The 23,003-nt window shown below is 42.8% G+C and overlaps 1 protein-coding gene across 2 annotated transcripts in view; it reads left to right on the top strand.

The window, feature by feature from the left end:
- Positions 1 to 384: 384 nt before the first annotated feature.
- Positions 385 to 23,003, top strand: part of PDE1A (phosphodiesterase 1A) — a 144,397-nt gene continuing 121,778 nt past the window's right edge. Inside the window, exon 1 of one of the 2 annotated variants that reach the window (XM_083409032.1) lies at positions 385 to 1,211. In XM_083409032.1, the coding sequence (XP_083265158.1) occupies positions 1,102 to 1,211 (110 nt within the window). In that variant the 5' untranslated portion in view covers positions 385 to 1,101. The remainder of the gene's footprint in view (positions 1,212 to 23,003) is intronic. The other variant, XM_083409036.1, reaches the window with a different exon arrangement.

The following is a 23,003-nucleotide window of genomic DNA, read 5'->3' as shown; positions in this document are numbered from 1 at the left end:
CTGGCTGTGCAGCCAGAAGCCCAGAGCTGGCTTAGAGAAATAGGCTTGGTGCTCTGCTTCAGGACTGGCAGAAGAATTCGCTCAGTCACTTGGCTTTTTATTTGCAGACTTAATAATACTGTCCCCCCCCAGCCCCCTGCCCCAGCAAGCGGGTACTAAAACTCAGCACCCAAGGTTTCTTTCCCACTCCCCTCTTTGAAACTGCACATGCTGCTGTCCCAATGGAGTCACTGAGGGGACTGTGTTGCAGCTGCTGCTTTTTCAACGGGTTAATTTGACAGTAATCTACTGTGCGGAGTTGCTAGGAGAAGCCGAATAGTCGCAATTAAGAGCCTACTCCTTCAATGGCAACCTGTGGAGCGCGCTCTCTCTCATTCCCTTTTATGCAGGAGCTCCGTGCACACCAACCATGCCTGCTCTGCTTATTCATTCTGAGAGGTGCTTTTGTTGGCAGAGAAGCAATTCGGGATCAACGCAGAGAAGGGGAAGCAGTGACGCTTAAGCAGATGCTCCCCCTTGATTAAGGAGGGTGCGGACTTCAGATTGGCTCCAGCCACCTGCTTCCTGATTGCACCCTGCTTTGTGAACTGCAGAGAGAAAAAGAGAGCGAGCAAGCAAGCGAGCGAGCGCACAAATCGTTCCTTCTCCTGGACCACTCTAGATGCTCACATTGATTCCGGCATGGCCAGAGATTCCTGCACATTTTGAATGAGACAGCTGTGCTTCTGTGCGCAGGACTCCAGCAGTTGAACCGAACCAGAGACAAGTGCGGGGAGAGCATCAACGCTCAGCGGTACATTTGCTGCCTCACTGGCATGGATTAATCTGTGTTGAGGTCAGGAGAGCTGTGTGCTTAAGGGACTGAGTTGGCACGGAGGGAAGGGGGCAGGCAGCCCAGAGTGTGGATTTGGCCAGCCGAGTGAATCAGCAATTGAGGCAGAAGCTCCCCTCCGCTCTGCAATCCTGATAGGTTTCGAGAGAGATGAGAGCAGCTGCTGCCTAACATGTGCAGATCTTCTGGTCTGTGTGCCAAACTGAAGAAGACTCTTCCTCCTCGCCGCTGAGATTGACTCTAATTCTGTCACTGCTGGCTGGACATTGATGGCCATGGGCTCCACGGGTACCGAGACGACTCCGGGCATGGAGAGCGCTCCTTTAAAGTATCCGATAGGAGGCCACACGGAGAAGATGTGGCAACGGCTCAAAGGAATGTGAGTATTCCACCTCTTCTCTTTCCCTTGCCCTGTCTCACTGAATGTTGTCTCTGAGAACATGCATTGCCATTGGGTGCATTGGCAAGCCACTTGTCTCAAATACGATCAATTTGGTGGTTGATTTTGAGGACTGATTAATTTGATAGAATCGACAGGGTTGCATAGGGTGTCTCGGAGTGGTTTGCTTTGCATCGGCCAAGGCAACAAGGGAAGCTGCCACTGGCATCGTAACACATGCAGCTTCCGAAGAGTTGGGTGTGACTGTCCAACCTCCCCAAAAGAAATTTGCTCTCTAGCTTGGGGTTGGATGGGTAGCAGCAATGTGACCAGGAGAAAAAAGTCGTCCCGTAGTGAGCATGGGTGTCCTAGGGCATGCAGATATATCTAGGAAAGTATACTCAAGTAGGAAAGCACTGAAAGTGGCAGTTTTTAATGCACAGTGCAAGAGAGGCAGGTTCAGTGTTTAATGACTCTATCATCTCTATCTATCATTATCTATCTATCATCAATCTATCTATCATCTATCTATCATCTATATCTATCTATCTATCTATCTATCTATCTATCTATCTATCTATCTATCATCTATCTATCTATCTATCATCTATCTATCATCTATCTATCTATCTATCATCTATCTATCTATCATCTATCTATCTATATCTATCTATCATCTATCTATCTATATCTATCTATCTATCATCTATCTATCTATCATCTATATCTATCATCTATCTATCATCTATCTATCTCATCTATCTATCATCTATCTAATCTTCATCCATCCATCCATCATCTTTATTTATCCATCTAATTTGGCACATGATAATCTCAGAAGATGGTCTATGGTTCCTACTTGACTCCTGGTGTGGGTGCAGTGGAGGAAAGGGCCCTATGAGAAACAGGGGGCAATGAAACTACCGCACCCTGACCCTACTGCAGCCACAAAACCATGGGCAAAAAAGTGGAGGGGCAGAAGAGAACATGGCAACTTGGAAGCAACAGACCAAACTGAACATTTTTAACTCAACTGGATGTGGGCATGGTCCTCCTGGATGGAAGGATGCTCATAGAGAAACTGTACCTTTCAGAGGAAGCTTGTTGGGCCCAAAGGTTTTGCTCTATGGAATGAACCTCCCATTGAAGAGGTGCACCCATTTCTGTATTATCACTGGCTGTCTGATTGCCTGCTTTCAGCATGATGACAAAGGCTTAATTCACAGGTGCAGGTTCATCAGCATCCAGTGATGACTTGCAGTGTGTGAACAGAACATCAGTGGCTGCAACACCCCAAACAGAAAGCCCTGTCCTTGCATCCCCTTGAACTCAAGACTTTTCAGTAGAGGCCATTCATGTTTTGAGTCACCAGGTGCACAGACATGACTGTGACTTAAGCCACAGTTTGAAGTCCTGAAACTACAAAATCGAATAGCTCATGAAGGAACATTGCTGTGACAAAGGTTTGAGGTTAAAGTCAAAAGGTGTTGTCATCATTTGCATCCGCTGTTTTGAGTTAGTTGTAGGAAGGGGGTGATTTCAAACACTGGGAATGAAAGACTGGTATTGATCCTATCCACGCGGTTAACAGCAGGAAAAAGAAAATACATACTTGAAAGGAAACAAGGGAATTTCAGATTCAGTGAAAGCAGCTTGGGAAAGTATAGATTAAACTTGTGCTTCCTACCCCCTCCTAGTCTACTATTCTTGGACTCATTCTTTTATGTTGCTCCCTGTACAACAGGTCCCAGTGGGAACTGGGCTATTTATCCAGAAAAAGTGCCATTTCTGAACCTTCTGCGCAAAATCAGGTGAATAATGTTAGGCAGATGAAAGACAAGTTACTGAACTTGGTGTTTTTTAAAGAAATGGAGGCAGAAGAGCCTGGTCTTTGAAATCCAGTGTTGGGAACACGTGTGATACACCAAGGCATCCCTTACTGCTACCAAACCCAGGTTTATCCATGTGATATGGGCTCAAGGTAGATAAGGATATTTTCTCTTATTAGCATTGCAAGTTGATTCTAAGGGGTGTTGTTGTTATTACTAAAACCATGATTGCAATCTGTGTGTCATAAGACCTGCAAAATATCGGGTCTGAACTACATGTCGACCACCCCATCATATCACCAAGCTTGAGCTTCAGGATTAGGGACTCTGAAAGTCTGATGACCCTGTACATCAGGCGTCATCACCATGATGGCTGAAGGTTCCAATGTACCCATCAGCCCTTCCTATGGCACCTGTGAATAGTCTCAACTGGTTTGGTTGGATTCTCCTACATTGAACTTACACACCCTTGAACATGGCTATGTTTCATTGGATGCCAAGATTGGGCACCCACCTTCCTTTTCATTTCAAACAGAGGAGAGATGTAAAAAGTTTATTTTGGTGAGCAAGCAAAGTATTGGTTGATATAGCTGTCTTCCAAACCATAACCAGCATTGTTGGGACGGCTGGTGTGTGTGTGTAGGGGGGCATTCTGTTTTTTTCTCTTGCTCTTTTAGATGTGGTAGCCATTTTGCGTTACGCCACACACACACATTCCCCACAGCAGCCATTTTAAGTTATGCCACACATCCACAAGCTGAATCCACAGCTTGTAGCTACAACAGCCATGTTGTGACTGACGCCCACGGCACTTTCTCAACGTTCCAAATGCCCCGCCCAAAGTTGGCAGTCTTCCAAGTTCCAACTAGAGTTAAAGAGATCCCTGAAGCTCATCCTTTTGGCTGGCATCTAGGGAATTTTGTTCATGATATTTTATTGTTATTCAGTTATATCCAGTGTAATTTTTTAAAAAATATAATTTTTATTAAATTTTCTGTTTTATGATTTGGAATGCTCATTTAAACATCCTAAAATATGAGTGACTTCCCTTCTTCTCTTTCCATAGTTTGTTTTGCATACCATAAATCCCTGCATATTTTACATAAACTAAACCATTCAGTATTCCATTATTACATCCATCAAAACTTATTTACACTGTTGAATTTATCTTAATGCTGCCAACGTCTTCAAGTGTACACAACACCCCCATATATTCAATAAACATTTCCCAGTCTTCTCTAAATGTATGTTCCTCTTGTTCTCTTATTCTATATTAGGTCTGCAAGATGCACATATTCCATCAGCTTAAGTTGCCATTCTGCGTTAGTTGAGACCTTGCTCGGTTTCCATTTTTGGGCTAACGAAACATGGGCTGCAGTAGTGGCATACATAAATAACCTTTTTTGACTCTTGGGAAATATATCCAGTGTAATTTAACCAGATTCTCTTGGTGGTTCTGCCATTGTTGGAAGTGTGGGGAACGGTGTTCCGGGATTGGGCTTTATCTATGGCAGCCTCTAAATTGTGAAATTCCTTCCTCACAAAGATGCATCTAGCATCTTCATTGAACACCTCTTTACTCTGGCCTTTGCCTGCTAAGGTGGGTTTTTTTTGGGGGTGGAACCCATTTCTTTTACCAAATCTATACTGTTCTGCCTGGTTGGAACAGCATTACTTGTTTTCATAACTGTAACTGTTTTATTTTTTTTATCACACACACACCAGTTGCAGTCTGCCCCCGGGACTTTACGAGAAAGCACGGTCAAGAAATCTCACATAGAAATAAAAAAAAAATCTTATTGGCCAACACCCGGTTTCTATTTTATAAACATCAATAATGTGATGTTAAGATGTTACAGCATCTGGCTGGCGGCTGTGAGAATACCGCATGGGACTTAGATGGGCTGCTGATCTGATTCAGCAAGATTCTTCTTCAGTATAACAACAACTAGAACATACGGCATCATCCATTACACAGAGTAGTGCTTTGGGTAAACACGGTTGTCAGTAGTCCACCATGTGTAAAGGGATTCAAGTGAAGTCCTATTTCAGTATTCCAAGAAAGAAAAGGGGAAAAGACTTGGTTTTGTTTGGCAGAAATGAAGTCTGGTCATGTCCAGTTCCATCCCCAAATGACCACCGATAATTCAGTTACTTGTGCTTGTTTTCAAGGACTCCACTTTGATGGGTGGGTGGGCATTCTTCATTTGGTTTTGTTTTTTAAATGGTCAATTTTAAAATCACATAAAGGGAATATTTGACAGGTCAGACATGTTGTTGTTTAGTCATTTAGTTGTGTCCGACTCTTCATGACCCCATGGACCAGAGCAGGCCAGGCATTCTGGTCTTCCACTGCCTCCTGCAGTTTGGTCAAACTCATGTCAGCAGCTTTGAGAACACTGTCCAACCATCTCATCTGCTTCTCCTTGTGCCCTCCATCTTTCCCAACATCAGGGTCTTTTGCAGGGAGTCTTCTCTTCTCATGAGGTGGCCAAAGTATTGGAGCCTCAGCTTAAGGTCTGACATATGGCAGCATATTGATTGGTTTTATGAAATATCAGGAAGGAAGCGTCAGAACAAGAGAAGGAAGCGTCAGTTGGGGCTATTGTCCTAGCTCATGGAGTTATCTGCATGAGTGACATACAAAGGAAAAATTAATAGGACATATCTTCTCTCATAAAGAGAGCTCACATCCATTTCAGAATTGAACAGGACCTCAAAATGTGCACAGCACATAGGCGTTCCTTTGAACAGGGCTTGCTGTTTTGTTGTTTTTTCTCGCGTAGCATGAGCCCAGCTTGCACAAAGTGCACTGACCAGAGATTAAAGCAATGATTTCAGCCATCTCTGCTTCAATTCCCTCCATGATCTTCAGATGGGCTATCCATGTAATTGTTTAAAAAGTGAAGCATGAACATTTGTCATTTAAAAAACTGTTGCAACATTTCTCTGCAGGTGGGATGTGGGTTTGTGATGTTGCAAGTACTAGCCAATCAGTGGTGTGCACAGCTGGTTTCTACTGAAAACTTGTAGCAGCTGTCCTTTGAGTTAGCTGGCAAAGTGCATCTGAAATGGTTAAACCATTAAAACAATGTGCATCCATGTGCACTGAAAGCCAGAGCTCACCACTGCATATATCTCCAAAGAACTCTTAACAGGACAGCAAATGGCAGCCACAAATGTGCACTATGATGCTAACAGCAGCTCTTTTGAAATTACACTTTTCACCCAGGAGTTTTGAGGTTCCGAAACATCAGTGGCAATCTTTTACACCTACATTTCAGGAGGTGAGAATGTACAGATTTCTCTGGCCTGCAAATTGCTTTCAATCCACCTTTCAACATCACAGGTCAGCAGTTTATTTTACAGAGCTAAGGAATAAAAGTGCTTCTATATAATGTTGGCATGTTTCCTTTATGCTAATTAGCTGCTATGCTTTTCTTCCAGCTTTAAACATTTTTTCATTTAAGCTTACCTGTTATTTCATAACAGATGCCTTGGGTTTCTTTTCATTGGAAAACCAGGCAGCATTTGAACACACCAGGGACATATGTTTTACATCAGGGATGGAGAATCTGGGGCTGCCCAGATGTTTCTGGAGTCCAGCTTCCATCAGCTTCAGCCAGCAAAGTCAATCATCAAGGGATGTTGGGAAGTGGTGTGCAATCCTGCTCTTCATACTTTTGATGGCACAAGCAGATAACATGTGGAAGGTGTGGGTCTGTCAGGTAGCTTGATCCCAAGCTGTTTAGCAGGTCAAAGGCTGCACCAACAATTTTAACAGAGCCAGGAATGGACTGGGAGCCAATGCAGCTGACAAAGCCCAGGCATAAAATGGTCAAAATGCTTCGTCCCATTCTGGCTAGCACTCTTTATAAAGATTTCAGGAGTGAGGTTATTATTATCTATTATTGTCCATGCTGGGTTGCTCAACCAATGCTACTGTGTCCTTTCTTTTAGCAGATCAAGATGATCAGGTGACAGCAAAAACTGCAAGGTTTTTAGCGGGGGCAATTAGAATAAGATCTATTATTTGATTATTGATATAAACCCCCAAAATGTATTTTCTATAGTTAAGTTTGCTATGGCTAGTGGTTGATGCTATCATCTATCTATCATCTATCATCTATCTATCTATCTATCTATCTATCTATCTATCATCTATCTATCTATCTATCTATCTATCATCTATCTATCATCTATATCTATCTATCTATCTATCTATCTATCTATCTATCTATCATCTATCTATCATCTATCATCTATATCTATCTATCTATCTATCTATCATCTATCTATCTATCATCTATCTATCTATCTATCATCTATCTATCATCTATCTATCATCTATCATCTATCTATCTATCTATCTATCATCTATCTATCTATCTATCTATCTATCATCTATCTATCATCTATCTATCTATCTATCTATCTATCTATCTATCTATCTATCATCTATCTATCATCTATCTATCTCTATCTATCTATCTATCTATCTATCTATCTATCTATCTATCTATCTATCATCTATCATCTATCTAATTTATCTATCATCTATCTATCATCTATCTAATTTATCTATCATCTATCTATCTATCTATCTATCATCTATCTATCTATCTATCTATCTATCTATCATCTATCTCTATCTATCATCTATCATCTATCATCTATCATCTATCTATCTATCTATCTACCATCAATCATCTATCTATCATCTTCATCCCAGTCTTGCAAAGTGTCTTGCATCCTTGTTCTGGACCAACTGCAGTTTCCAGACCATTTTCAAAGGCATCCCTGCACAGAGCATCATATGCAGTAAGTCATGCTTGTATCTCCAACTATCAGGCTGTGTCTTCCACAAGTGTCTATCTGCAACAGCTGCGCAGAAGGGAGAAAAAGTCAAACCTCTAACCCAAGCAGCCGCGGGTAAACAGGGAAGCTTACAGAGGACTCGCACTCCTACTTGACCCTGTCAATATCCATTTGTTAAGTTTCTGCAGTGAAACAGCATTGGTTTTCCTGCCAAGGAGTTGCACTCACACTTGATGCTACAGCCAAATGTGTTGATGATTTCATTGCTGCCCATCATTCAGTCATTGCAGTTCTCTTTCCAGAGATCAGTTAGAGCAGTTCAGCAAGCCATGAGCAGCTGCCTGCTGGGCGTCTTTGCATGTAGCAAGGAGTGGTGACAAAATATTGTTTGAGAAGGTAGGCCTGGGGGTGAAACGTGGCTTGTTTTGCATTTTGATGTGACTGTGCCTATTTTCCACCTCCCAATACAATATGCCGCCCAATAATCCTTCTATATTTGCACTTTTCAGAATTTTGCAATTCAGTTCTCCAGCCAAATAGTGCATACAGAGATTCATGTATTAGGGGAAAGGGTGGATAAAAATGCATATGTTGGTGCAAATAACACACGAGAATGCATGAAGCACAGGGAAACTGCTTGCAAAGATGTGCAAATTAGGCAAAATTGCATACAGAAATGAGCAATAAAAGGTGGACTTTTTCTTTTCAAAGAATCCACAAACCCATGGGAAAATATGAGACTGGAAAAATGAGAAATGTGAGAGAAGACAAAACTGACAGATTCATCCAACCCTAGTTAAAGGTCAAAACAGAAACCAGGCAATTTTGCTACCATTCAGTAGAGCAAATGAAGAAGCCTGTAATTTAAATGAATTGAATTGACTTTTCTGGTTAAGGCATTTAAACCATAAACGTATAAGCCTCTGAAAATTCACAGGAGTCTTTTGCAGCTGTTAGGTGAGGACTACACTGTTTTGTCTGTGTGCATTCTTGGAATATATCACTTCTTCAAGGTGTCTCAGCTAGAGCAATAAGTACAAATAGGCAGCAGCATCATGAAGGAAATGAGTCTCATCAGCAGAAACATACACAAAGATTCACGTTTCCCTCCCCCTTATCCCTCTGTGCTCCCTCTGTATCCCCAACATTGGTTCATGAGGGAAGAGGTCAGGAGAACCCCTAGAACATAATGTAGGGTAGATTGTTCCACCTGGCAATGCTTTGCCCTGATGGAATGATGGACATAATGTGATGTTGAATTCTTTCCTGTGTTTTTAATTGTCCATGCCTTTATACGCAATTGGCAGCAGAAATGCCACACAAAAATTATATTATGAATACGCGGGGGGGGGGGGGGGAGCTAGATTTGAAGCTGTTTTCTGGGGTTCGGGTGGGAAAAAGGCACACATTATTCCATCTAAAGGGTGGTAGCCAACTAACAGGTAAAGGTAAAGGGTCCCTGGACAGTGAAGTCCAGTCAAATTTGACTATGCGGTTGTGGCACTCATCTCGCTTTCAGGCTGAGGGAGCCGGCGTTGGTTTGCAGACAGTTTTTCTGGATCATGTGCAATGAGACACTGTGACGGAAGCCAGAGCGCATGGAAATACCATTTACCTACCTTTTTATCTATTCACACTGGTATGCTTTTGAACTGCTAGGTTGGCAGGAGCTGGCACAAGGCAACGGGAGCTCACTCCATCACACACATGACCTTATGATTGGCAAGCCTGAGAGGCTCAGTGGTTTATAGGACCACAGCGCCACCCAAGTCCCCAGCCAACTAATACATCCCATCAGCACAAGGATTCCTGCTTGCATAATGGAATTCCCACCCCTATATCTCCCCCTTAAATCTGCTCTAGGGGTTCTCCCAACCCTCTGGAGCAGATTTGGAGATATCATGGGGTGTGTGTGATGGAGGAAAGCGGGAAAGTTCTGTTGCACAAGTGCAAATCCATGCACTGATGGGACTCATTAGTTGGATACCATTGAACACTCCTGATCCAAGTGTCCAGGGCAGACCAGCTGAACACTGATGTTCACCCTGTTGCTGCATACATCCTTTCATAGAATTATAAAATTGTAGAGTTGGGATGGACCCTGTGGGCAATCTAGTCCAACCCCCTTGCAATACAGGAATCTCATATTTTTGAGCCACCAACAGTGCAAGCGTTCAAGTGTTATTTTCCCCCCATAGATGGTAGCAGTGTGACAGCAGAGACCAGGGGCATGGGCTCTTTGCTCCCTGATCTTTTCTCACTGGAGATGTTAGGAATCAAACCTTGACCTTCTGCATTGAAAGCATGTGATGTGCTACTGAGCTACATAACCGCTGAGAAGGGATCCGCAATACGTCCCTCGTATGTGATAGGACACCCAACAAACTGCTTTCTTGCTGGTTTATTGTAGCCCTCTGTATGCTCAGAGGCATAAAGGAAGGGGAGTACATCTCTATCCAGGGTTTTTCTGCTAGAGCAGGAGCGATGATGTCATCTGCCGGAACGCCAGGGTAACTGATGGCGTTCTCCTCGCTCTGGCAAGTGAATGTGATGACAATGAGACTCTCGAGTTTGTTGATAATAGATTAGCTTAGAGGAAGTCAGAGAATGAGGGAAAAAATCAAGCAGGGGCTGTATACTTTCCTTTGACAGCATTCCTCCTTCGTACTGGCAGCCGAAATGGCAACACCTCTTTGCAAGATTGCATTTCTAATTTAAAAAGCCTGCATTTCTAATTAAAAGCTAAAAGGTTATGCTTCGACTGGCTGAAGATCTCTTGCTAGAGCTGAATGTGCAGAATTCAACGTTGTCTTGTTATAAACATTCTGTATGCTTGCCACATGGAATGTTATTCCCCCTCCTCTTGTGCAACAATCCCAATCCTACCCAGGCAAGTTTGGGGGGGGCACGGGGAGAGGAGAGTGGGGAAGCCCCATTATGCCAGCAGAAGCCCTTGCCCAATGCCTTTTGAACCCATGCAGGCAGCGCTAAGTGGAGCCAGGAAGTGCTGGTGCTTCCTTCCAGGAAGCTTTGCACAGGAATGCAATCTTGCTGCTCCCAAGAAATAGGGTGTTGTACTTTGTACTGCTGCTCTTTGGCATGTGATAATAATAATGGGCCAACACAGTGGCTTGCATTTTTGGATTCTCCATGAGAGCATAGCTATGGGACTCACTTTGTGGGGGGATGCTTAGGATGGCTGTCACGGTGAGCTTTGGCACTTCGAAATTCACCACCATGTCACTGCATATGCTGTTGTTGCTTCTGTGCTCAATTACGGATTTCTACTCTGCTTCGTCCCTGAGCAAAGCCAAAGGAGAAATGAGAGCCCCAGGACAGGGTGCTGCCTAAAACCAGAGGATAAAGGTTGCAGTCAGCTATTAGGACAACCCAGAAATACAGGGTCCTAAGGAGCAGCTGAGGTCCAAAGGTAGGTGCGGTCATAAGGCAAGTGTGACATTGCACATGAAGCAATGTAGAACTAGGTAGGTTTTCAAAAGCAAAATATTAGCAGGGGTCAGTAGCACAGGATCAGTCAGGGGAGGAAGCCAGAAGAAGAAACTGGGTTGTTAAAGACCTGGGTTGTTCCAGCAGCTAATACTCTTCAGCTAGCTGAGAGGAGCTTATGCAACCTGGTTGCCTGGATTCAGCCTTCAAGGTTTCTTCATTCTGAAGAGGCCTCTTATTCCCCAAGAGCCTGGTTCTTCTGGACCTTGAGACATACGAAGTCTTCTGACCCGGGCATTCCCTGAGGAGTCAACCTCCTCCATCTGTTCTGCAGGTGTGAGAGCCACTGTGGTCCACTCAGGATCCTCATCCATGGGTCTCCTGCTGCGGATGGGCCTGCTGCCACTTCTCTGGAGATGCTGGCTATGCCTGGCATAGTGCTGGAATCAGGAGGCCCCATAAAATCTTGCTCATTTCTGTCATTGGGGAATCATCATTAGGGTTTTCATCTAAGGAGGAGTCATCCTGGCTCAGGCATGTCAAAGCAGCCAGAAAAGCAGAGAGAGAGAGAGAGAGAGAGAGAGAGAGAGAGAGAGAGAGAGAGAAATCATCTACAATTTAGTCCTGGCAATTGTCAGCCATAATAAGCACTGCCTGATAATTTCACTGCATCGACAAACAGAAGAGCTAAAACGAACAGTGAGCTTCGCCACCCCAGTTGTTACTTAATAGCCTGTTTATTTGTAACAAAAGGCCTTATTAGCGCAGAGTTTCCCAAAGCATTAATAAAAACAACATACCGCACAGCCTCTTCTGCATACATTGACTCATTTGTTTGAACGGGGAAACTTTCAGGTCTACTACTTTTCTTTTCTTTTTGAAAAAAAGGTACCCTCATTAGCATCTTTAAACAATAATATTCAGGTTAGGTTGATGATACCATTTGTCAAGCATGGCTTATTTATCTTCATGAAGACAGGCCAAATAAGAAATAAAGTGCTTTGAAATAATGCACATGGATGAGCGTGAAGTTTGTTAATAATGTGGGATACTCAAGTGACCCTTTCACTGAAGAAACGGTGCACATATTCCAGTCAACCCTTTAGCAGGAACCCCTGGTCTAATACAGTGACAAAGCAGAAGTGAAAGTAGAAGTATGTTTGCATTTAATGCACAGGTTCTTCTTTAAATGCAAATTGCATCAGCTGTGTGTGTGTGCATGCACATAGATTCATAGAATTGTAGAGTTCGAAGGGACCATGAGGGTTGTCTAATCCAACCCCCAACAATGCAGGAATATGCAGTTGTCCCATATGGGGATTGAACCTGCACATGTAGTAATAATAATTTTTTATTTATTTATATGTCGCCCATCTGACTGGGTTGTCCCAGCCAATCTGGGCAGCTCCCAACAGACTATTAAAAACACAATGTGATAATTATCTGAATTTAATTTAACCCTTTATTCCCTTGCTATGGTCCTAATGCATAGATCCCTTCTCTGAAGGTGGTATTAGCTTTGGGAGGGAAATCTCCCATTTCTGTCAGTGGGAGACTCTTTCTTCCACTACAGCAGCTTCTGAGGACAGATTTTCCTCAAGACTACAGCAGGGAAGGGAAGGTTTAACTTATCTCTCTCACCCATGTGAGAAATGCATGTGGCATTTCTAAGGGTTTTATTTATGTAGTTGTACACTCCGCTCTTCCATAAGTGAAATCCCAGCATGAGAATTGTATCTATATCATGAGCTCAGATTTAGCAGGGTTTGTTATTCTGTCAGGAGGCTGCCAGCAACTCCCACAGCCAGTTGCCCAGGAACGTACATAGACAAGGAAATGCTTCTTACCATCCACTTTTTATTCAGTATTTACAGAGAGAGGCTTTAGAACCCAGCTTTTTGAATAATGGCATTGTCCCAAGTGTCTGTCCCCCGTCTCTCCCACTTCCTCATTAGTCATTCTCATCTGCTCTATGGGTGCGGACAAGCACCCTCTGCCTTTGAGCTATTTGCTCTCCTACTTTCAAGGCTCACCAGGTTCTGGGAGAGGGGTGGGGTCTGGAATGCTTTCTAAAGACACTGTGTCCATCAGCTGTCGCCCCCCTGGTGCTTCCTCTTCCTCCTCCTCCTCTCCCATTATTTCCCAACTTTCCCCCTCATCTTCCTCTGAGCTGTGACCTCCCTCAACCCCCTGCTGTAATTCTGACCTGTCTTCCTCTTCTCTAGAAGGGTCAGGCTGGGGAGGTGGTCTCCACCGTTCCTCCTCTGCCCAGTCCCTGACATATTCTAGGGCAATAATGCACTGCTTTTCCACCCACAACCCCAGATGTCAGCGTCAGATTTAGGGTGGTGCAGGAGGTTCCCCGCACGGGGCACTGAGCTGAGTGGGTGGAAAATTGAGAAGATCCATAATTGAGAAGATCCATTTGGAGGTGCCAAATTTGGGCTTTGCACAGGGCGTCACATTTTGAAAGACAACCCAAGTCCATCCCTGTAAACGTCCCTGAAACCTGTTTCCCCCTCCGGGTCTCCTTAAGCTTCTTACTGCAGCCTCAAAACACCTTATACAAGTCGGCAAGCTTTTCTTTCTTTCTTTTTTTAAAGATCCTTTTTAAACAAACAACAACAAAAGCCACCTCACTCGACTGCAATTTAGAAGAATGGACCACAGATGCTGGCATTCTTTTACACACACTTGGCAGCATGTTGACTTTGCTCGGGATTCATTTCCCTCTCATGCAAGTGGAACAAGAAGACAATCTGGTCCCACTCCCAGAAGATGAGTCACAGACTGAGAGCAATGCAGGAACAGTACTCTTCCCCCCCACTTTGGCTGCTGCCGTCTAATTCCGCAAAAGAAGCTCATCCTTCTTTTCAACATTGTGCCCAGTACTTTTGATTTCAACCATGATTTAGTTATTTACTTATTAGTTCTTTGTACTTATAGCTCACCCTTCATTAAATGGTCCCTGGGCAAATTGCAAAAAATAAAATAAAAAAATACCACAGTTGTAAGAAATTCAGTGTACAGTGGCACCTCGGGTTAAGTACTTAATTCGTTCGGGAGGTCCATTCTTAACCTGAAACTGTTCTTAACCTGAAGCACCACTTTAGCTAATGGGTCCTCCTGCTGCCGCTGCGCCATCCAAGCACGATTTCTGTTCTCATCCTGAAGCAAAGTTCTTAACCCGTGGTACTATTTCTGGGTTAGCGGAGTGTGTAACCTGAAGCGTATGTAACCTGAAGCGTATGTAACCCGAGGTACCACTGTACAATTAATTTTTTTAAAAAACACACCCATACCTACACCCCTGATATCAGAGTAACAAAACAGTAGCACATAACTGCTGTGTGCAGCAATGTAAGAGAAGGGGAGATACCCATTCAAGCAAAGGTCTGGGTAAAGAGGTGCATCTTGACCAATTATTGAAAAGCATACAGTGGCGACAGCCAAGAAACAGTTTTGGAGCAAGGTCATTCCATAACCTGAGGGCCACCACAGAGAAGGTCCTTTCACATGCTGCCACCTTTCAAATCACAGAAAGTGGGGGTATAGCTCAGTGGTAGAGCATTTGACTGCAAACCACAGAAGGTGGTGTCACTACGAAGAGATTGTAAGAACTGGGCAGGTCAGCATGGAAGGGCCCTCATAAAGACAACTTTCCTCTCTGGGAGCATCTCTCTCTCTCTCTCTCTCTCTCTCTCTCTCTCTCTCTCTGAGATCCTAAAACACCCTATAGGGATGCCATCCCAGGGTCTATAGGACTGCAGCCTTAGTCAGTTAAGATGAGTAGAAAGAAAATTATTTCTGCATTTTTCAGATTGTTTGGTACTATGCTTTAAAAAATTGCCATTCTTCATTGATGTGAATAGGTAAATCTTCTGCTGATAGAGCTCTATTAAGGGTGTATGGCAGGCTTCCTCAAACTTGGCCCTCCAGATGTTTTTGACCTACATCTCCCATGATCCCTAGCTAGCAGGACCAGTGGTCAGGGATGATGGGAATTGTAGTCTCAAAACATTTGGAGGACCAAGTTTGAGGAAGCCTGGTGTATGGTTTAAGAACATGACAAAGTAGGCACAGTGTTGTGCAACCATTGCTTCTGTTATGCAAGTAGCCACCTGACCAAGATGTTGTAGACTACAACTCCCATCAGCCCCAGTTAGCATCGTCAATGGTCAGGGTTGATGAAAGTTGTAGTATAATCACTTCTGGATCCCTGGGCTATTAAAGTTTCACTAAACAGAGAGATGATTACATGTCCTTGAATATGCTAACAGTTCTAGGAACCATGTGATTAATTAATTACTCTCATTTAGGAAGTTGGTTCTCATTTCAGTAAAGTGAGGGAGATACAGAGCAAGGCTTCAGATTGTATCATGGTTTCAACACAGCATCCACAACTGAGGGGCTTTTCATAGGATTGTGTGTGAAGCTGTCTCAAAATGGCTTCTTTATTTGGCAACAGTCAAGCCACTAGAACATTGCCTTTCATAAGCTGGATTGGCTCTGATTTGCATAACAATACAACGGAATCACAATTAGAGTCATAATGATGGCAAATGAAGAAAAAAATAAAGGAGATGTATGCAGATTAATCCTTATTAAATGTCTTTGCTACAATATGCTTTATAACTTTGGGATTTCATCTAAATTTACCCGAGCGTAAAATACAGCATGGCATTGTTTGGATAAAATAATTACTTACAAAGGCTCTCAAGGAATATGTTAAAGATAACACGCAACATTGACTATAGTATATCTAGATTGCGCAATTCCTGTTCCGTTCCTGGTTTGAGTTTCTGATGGGCCAATTCATCTGAATTATGACAATTCAGAAATGTTTCTTTGGGCTGAAATAAGAACAGAAAAGCCTGGGATCTTATTAACTTTTTAAAATGTTCATAGCCACCTTTTTGTTTGAAGAAATATCTAAGGTGGATAAATAACATTGACAAATTAATAGCGTGACATGAGAATTAAAAGCTTAAAACCGGGGTCAGCATCCTTTATTAGCCATGGGCCGGTCCACTGTCCCTCAGACCATGTGGAGGGCTGGACTATATTTTTTGGGGAGAAATGAATGAATTCCTATGCCCCACAAATAACCCTGAGATGCATTTTAAATAAAAGCACACATTCTGCTCATGTAAAAACACCAGGCAGGCCCCACAAATAACCCAGAGATGCATTTTAAATAAAAGCACAAATTCCACTCATGTTAAAACACCAGGCAAGCCCCACAAATAACCCAGAGATGCATTTTAAATAAAAGGACACACTCTTCTCATGTAAAAACACACTGATTCCAGATTGAGAAGGCGATTGGGCCACAACTGGCCCACGGGCCTTAGGTTGCCTACCCCTGGCTTAAAACGAAACAAAATGGATCCCAAATTAATCAGTAGTAAACAAACAAGCAATAACCCAGCAATTTAAAAACATTCTATGTTAAAGCCCATCAAAGGTCTGATAATTAAAACCACTGTTGTCTACAGGATGTTAAAGTTAGTGCCTTTGACTTGATCTAGCAGCCAGGTTCTTATGATGTTCTTAATACAAGCAATAAGTGCAATTTCAGATTTCAGGTGAGGAATCTTGGTATTACAAAGCCTTCCTGCTAACAGATAATTTGCATGCATGGGATGAATGTTTTTGCCTAGCCTTCTTCCTGATCTGATACACGTCTATGTGCAGAAATATATATATATATATTTATGTAGGAGCGTGTGTAAACTTGTGTGATTCCCTAGGCATGAAGTACAGCTCAGGAAGACCTGAACCACATGAGTCTCCAGGCTTGGGTAGCTTGTTCTCTAATACTTCAAGTATTAAATAATTGCTTCGGCAGGAAAGTGTGAAAGAACGTTGTCAGCTAATTAGTACATCTTAATTGTGTGTTTCATCCGGGTGAACTTTTTATAATGAGACAGGAAATGGTGTGCAACTATGGTTTGTTTTTTTTAAGGACCAGATAGACCATTGATCATCTAGAATCGCACCGGTATCTGCAGTGGTTTTGATGGTGTTGTGATTTAACTTCTAAACATCAAGGAGTTTAAGGTGGGAGGGAAGAGAGGGAGGAGACTGATGTCGGAGGAGTGCTAATTATCCCCTTGGGAAGTGGTACTTGCTCATTGTGGGAGGCTGGGGAGGAACAATTTTCCTGCAATCAAGATTTCCCTCCAGAGAGCCTAATAAAAGGGATGAGATTATTTTGGGAGCAATCATCCTCTTGAATATGTAATACCGATTTTGATTCTGCCTTGTACATCCTACAACTGTTTTGTGGATTCTGTTAATGAGAAGATTATATTTCCATACAGGCCTTGATTGAAGTGCATTTTCATAAGTTAGGGGTTGTTGTTGTTTTTTTGGAGAAGATGGGCAAGGACGGAGAAAATGAGATAAAACAAGAAGTTTTTAAAAAAGTTTCCATAAGTTGATATTTAATTTGTATCAAGAACAGCTTTGTATGTTAGCCACAACATTGTGAAGCACAGGAGTAAGCCCTTGCACAGTGCTGTTTTTAAAAATAAAAAGCACCCCTCCTTTTACTATTCCAGAAGAACTTGCACAGGGGAAACGTGTAAGCTTCAGCCACAAGTTGTGAGGGCACATCTACACTATATATTTAACAGTCATGGCTCTCCACCCACAAAATCTGGGCGATTGTAATTTGTTAAGCGTGCTGAAAGTTTTTAGCAGATACCTATTCTTCCTCCCATGGCTACAATTCTCAGAGTTCCCTGCAAAGAGGGATTGGTTGTTAAACAACTCTGGAAATTGATGATAGCATCTTTTAAACTTCAGTTCCCATTATTATTTGGGAGGAAGTCACACCACTGTTTAAAGCAGTATAAGAGTGTTTTAAATGTATGGTGTGGATTTTTGACTTAATATGAGGAGGGTTTTCTTTAGATAGTAATGTATATTATTTTGTTTACTTCAAAATGTGGCAAGCCAGTGATGCTGTGTGTGGTGCAGTGCGGTGCTGAAACATTTCAAATGGTTTCTTCCCCACAAAAGTGGCTTCTTCATTCACAGGGTGCTGCTTTAGAATTTCAGTGTGTTTGGGGGATTGAGCTCCCTTTATCACTGCAAAGGGTCCAAAGTTGGTGGGTGCGCTTCTCTTTATAGTAAACATTTGTCCAGTGCTTTGCAGCCTCCCTGGCTGCCTGCGCTTCCAAGTCTGAAGAAAAAGCCACGTGGGTGGAGTTACCTCATAACATTTCCCCCCTGAATTTCAACTGAAACGTTGAAAACTGGCTACCAAGTGCCTGAGATCTTTGCGCTTTCTTTTACCTATCACCTGCATTTATTTCACTTAAAAGCAAGCAATGGCCAACTGTCAAATGCATGATGGAAGACTTTCCTAACCTCCTGCACTAAGATGTTGTGCTGTTTTCTGGGATGGTGGGCACCTGGGAGGGCTGCAAAGTGTGGACTGCAAGACAGATTATTCCAGAATGAAAGAAATTACACTTGCATCTCCCCTTTGCAAACTCAAAAGTAAACTGATCACTGAAAGACACCCATGCAAGAGAATTTCATCAACGTTTTCTCTCCCCTCTAATGATTTTTTGAATGCAGTTCATTTTCTCATTAACCCGTGGTGAATCATTTTTTTAAAAAATGAAGAAATCTTTGGCACAGTGCTAGCTGTGTTTAGAGGCTCTCCTGCTCATTCAGCTCAGCGGTCCCTAGATGTCTGCCCTAAAGTCCTACACTGATGGCACCATGTGAGTTATCTGAACCATGGAAGAAAGATGCAGCCGCCCACCTGTTTGCTTCTGCTCCTGGTTACACACAAAATAATCCCAAACTAGTAGCCATGATGATACAGTGATGGCACAGCTGTGAGAAAAATGACAATTAAATGAAATAACAAAATGAAATTCTTCTTGGTTATAGCTAGGTTTGATAGGCAGTCAGAAGAGCAGGTTAGCCTTACAGCACGGATTATTATTATTAATTAAATTTGTATATCACCCTTCTTTCATAGATCTCAGGCCAGTTCACAACATAAAAGATAACAGAATAGGAAGTCCTGATCTGTTCAGTGCTTGTGGAATTCTCTCCCGGAAAAGATATGTTTGATTCCCCACTCTACTGGCTTTTAAACAGAGCCTGAATAATTTCTTATGATTTGAGATTTCTTTTTAATATTGGTGCTCCGTTTTGATTTAATTGCTGTGTTTCAATATAGTCATACTTCAATGTTTTACAGTATATATCATGTTTTGGTCAGTTTTATGGCTTTTTATGTAAGCCTCTGGGGGGATATAAATGGTGGCATATAAATTCTTGTAGCAGATAGAGTTTTGGATTTGGACAACTAAGGATCCAATCTCTGAGCATCCAGGTGACTTCATGCCAACCTCACCCGGATCTTCTTGTTAGGGAGCAGCTGTTTTGAGGGTAAACATGGGATTACATCTCTCTCATACAAATCTGGGTTACTTGGAGGAAAAGCAGGACTAGGGGTACCCGAATGCCCTTTGGGAATGGTAGGGTAGAAAGCAGGGCAGTCAATAGTGGGCAGAGCCCGTGAAAGTGACAGGCAGAGCCCACTAATTTTAGAATTGTCCCCATCCTCCCCCAGCTGAGTTCTACAAGGGCAACACTTAGACTAAGAAGGGAGGGTGTTGACAGACATGGTCTGGTTCTAAGTAAAAAGTGAGACTAGTTGAGGATGGACTGAGATGGATGGGGGAAGGACCAACCTTCTCTGAGCAGGAGAAATCACATTGAGATACCTGGAAAACAATGGCATCTTCTGATTAAGTGGAGCTTGGAAGTTCCACAAGACTTTTCCTTTTACTGCTCAATTGGGGGGGGGGGGCTGTGTAGGGCTAGCAGCTTCACTTCCTTGATGGTTTCTTGGTATGTCTGAGAACAGGGACAGTCTCCTGCGGTAAAGCTGTCATGTATCTCTTCCAGAGATTGTTCAAGTAGGAGTAAATGTCATGATAATCATGCTGTTTTCATAGATCTGCAGTAAGTTATGTGTTATATATATATTCATGTGAAACTCTTCACTTCCAGTTGCAGTTAAGCATATGTTCCAGATTAGAAAAGCTTCCTATCTGCTCTTTGAAAACGCTTTCCCCATCCCTCATCCTGTCCTTTGAAGATGTTTGCTAAATCTGAGGAAGTCAACATTTCCCACATTTTTACTAAGATAAGCTTAGATGCTTTGCGTGTGACCTGAGCAAATTACAGAGAAGCCAAGCAACACCAGGTGAATTTGCACATTGTTCGGGGGGACGGGGACTAACCCTATGCGTGTGTAGAAACTGAATATTTTATCTTTTGCAAGTTGTAATAATAATAAAAATAATAAGCATTTGCCTGACTTTTGCCCACTCAGTAGGATGGATACCACACAATTCTTATTTTTGCTTCCCCTTTATTTATTTCCCCTCCTCCTTATCTTATAAGAAGAAAACACATGTAGAGCTGGAGATAAGAAATGCTATTTCGCTCATAATTGGAAATGTTTGACTCTGCCTCTCTCCCCTCCGCCCTGGGCCATGGCTCAGTGGTGCAGTATCTACCTTGGATATAACACTGCTTTGATCTTAAAGGAAGAGTAATGGAAAGAAATGTTTTTAGTACTGAAAATGAAGAGAATATCAAAATGAAGAAAACATCTCTTCTACCCCAATGTCACTACATATGCACTGCACAGTGGATGCTCGGGTTGCGAATGTGCTCTGTGCGGGATGCACGTTCGCAACCTGCAGTGTTCACAACCTGCAGAGGCGCATCTGCGCATGCGCGGGTTGCGATTTGGTGCTTCTGCACATGCGCAAAGTGCGATTTAGCACTTCTGCGCATGCGTGACCCCCCAAACCTGATAGTAACCCGTTCCGGTACTTCTGGGTTTTGGAGGGTCCGTAACCCAAAAAAACACAACCTGAAGCGTCTGTAACCCGAGGTAGGACTGTACATTTAAAGCAGTATGATACCACTTTAAGCCAAAATGGTTCCCCCTGAAGAATCCTGAGAGCTGTAGTTTGTTAAGGGTGCAATGAGTTGTTAGGAGATCCCTGTTATCCCCCGCCCCCCCACCCCCCAGAGATATGGTTCTCAGAGTTGTTTAACAATAAATTCCTCTTCCAAGGGGACTCTGGCTAACTGTAGCTCTGAGAGGAATCATGGCCTGTGAAGAATTCTTAGCAGCCCTATCAAATCAGGATTATTTTGTGAGGAAACCATTTCTGAGGTATGATACTGCCTCAAATTTTTCTCCTGTTGTTGTTTATCTCCTGTCTGGCAGGTTACTTGATTGGATTGCCTGGGGAGCCTGGCCAGTCTTTTGTAATGATAAATACTTAGTTCCTGGGCCATGTCACAGGCTCACACCCTATTCAAACACAGACATACCCTTAAGACAGGATTTGTGAGGAAAGAGACAATGGGGAGGTTTCCCACTTTGACCTTACAGAGAAAACATTTGCTCAGGTTAGGAATCAAAATGGTTCCAGGTTGGTCTTCCTGTGCTGATCTATGTACATGCTTGGTTGGTACACTTATGAACATTACCATATATCTAAGACCATAAAATTCCTATCACATCTGCACTCTGTGGTCTTCCCAGGTGCCCAGACTTCAGTTTAAGCCCAGGGCAAAATATCATGAGGCCACTGTTTCCATGGGGCTTTTTCAGATCGTGAAAGACGGGCATCCAGGGAGGCTGCAGGGTGCTGGAGAAGTGTTTACTGGAAAGGAAAAACACACTTACACCACCCTTAGGCACCTCACGATAGTAAGGTAAGTGTGAAACATCACACCCACCTAAGTTCTTAAGTACTTTAGGGAAGGGTCAGAAAAATGGAAACCTCTTTTACAGGGGGGGTGGATTCTGAGAGATTGGAGAACAGACTTCAGCAGATCACTAGACTTGCCAGGTGACTTGCTGCACTGGCTTCCTGGCAGAAGAGTTGCTGTTGCTTATCAGAAGGGAGAGCAGGTGGTCAGTACAGTGCAAACAAACTGGTGCAGGCATATTGGGTATTTCTGCTTCTGTGTTTGCACTACGCTGACATTCCTGCCATCTCACTCCTCTCACTCCTGGTAAACAACAGCAACACAACTTCAGGAACCTAATGTATTATCTCAACCTCAATCAGTGAGATGCTTCTGTTCAACGTCTTCTCCAGTCCGGTCCAGAATGCTTAGTCAGATGTAGTTCACTAAGTTCAGGGGAGCTTACTCTCACATAGGTGAGCATAAGATCACAGCCCATCAAACCCTTTCCTTTCCCCTATTCTGGGAATTTCTTTGAAAGATGCCCAAAGAAGAAGGAGACATGATAGGCTATATTCTAGGAATTAATATATTAACAGAAAGGAAATGGTCAAGGGAGAATGTTATTTAAAATAGCGCTCAGAGCATATTGGCTCAGATGTCCAAACTACCTCAAAAAGGTTAATTAGCCGTCCTGAATTAAACAAAATATTTTAGTTGTTATTGTTAGCCTGGTAGAAAGAAAATCTGTTCCTTAGTGGGAGAGCAAGTGTGTTTGTGTTTGGAGCATTCTGAAGGAAAAGAAAATATCTGAATTTATGCTGGAGAAGTGTGAAAACTGTAGGAGGGGATGGAAAAAGGAGAGTATTCAGAGATATTTTGGCTAAAGAGGCATTAATAACCCAATAACAGAACACTCTTCATGTTAGGAAAAAGGTAAATC

This window comes from Podarcis tiliguerta, assembly GCF_965153285.1.
Source record: "Podarcis tiliguerta genome assembly, chromosome: 1".
Taxonomy (NCBI): domain Eukaryota; kingdom Metazoa; phylum Chordata; class Lepidosauria; order Squamata; family Lacertidae; genus Podarcis; species Podarcis tiliguerta.
This window is presented reverse-complemented; position numbering and strand designations above follow the sequence as displayed.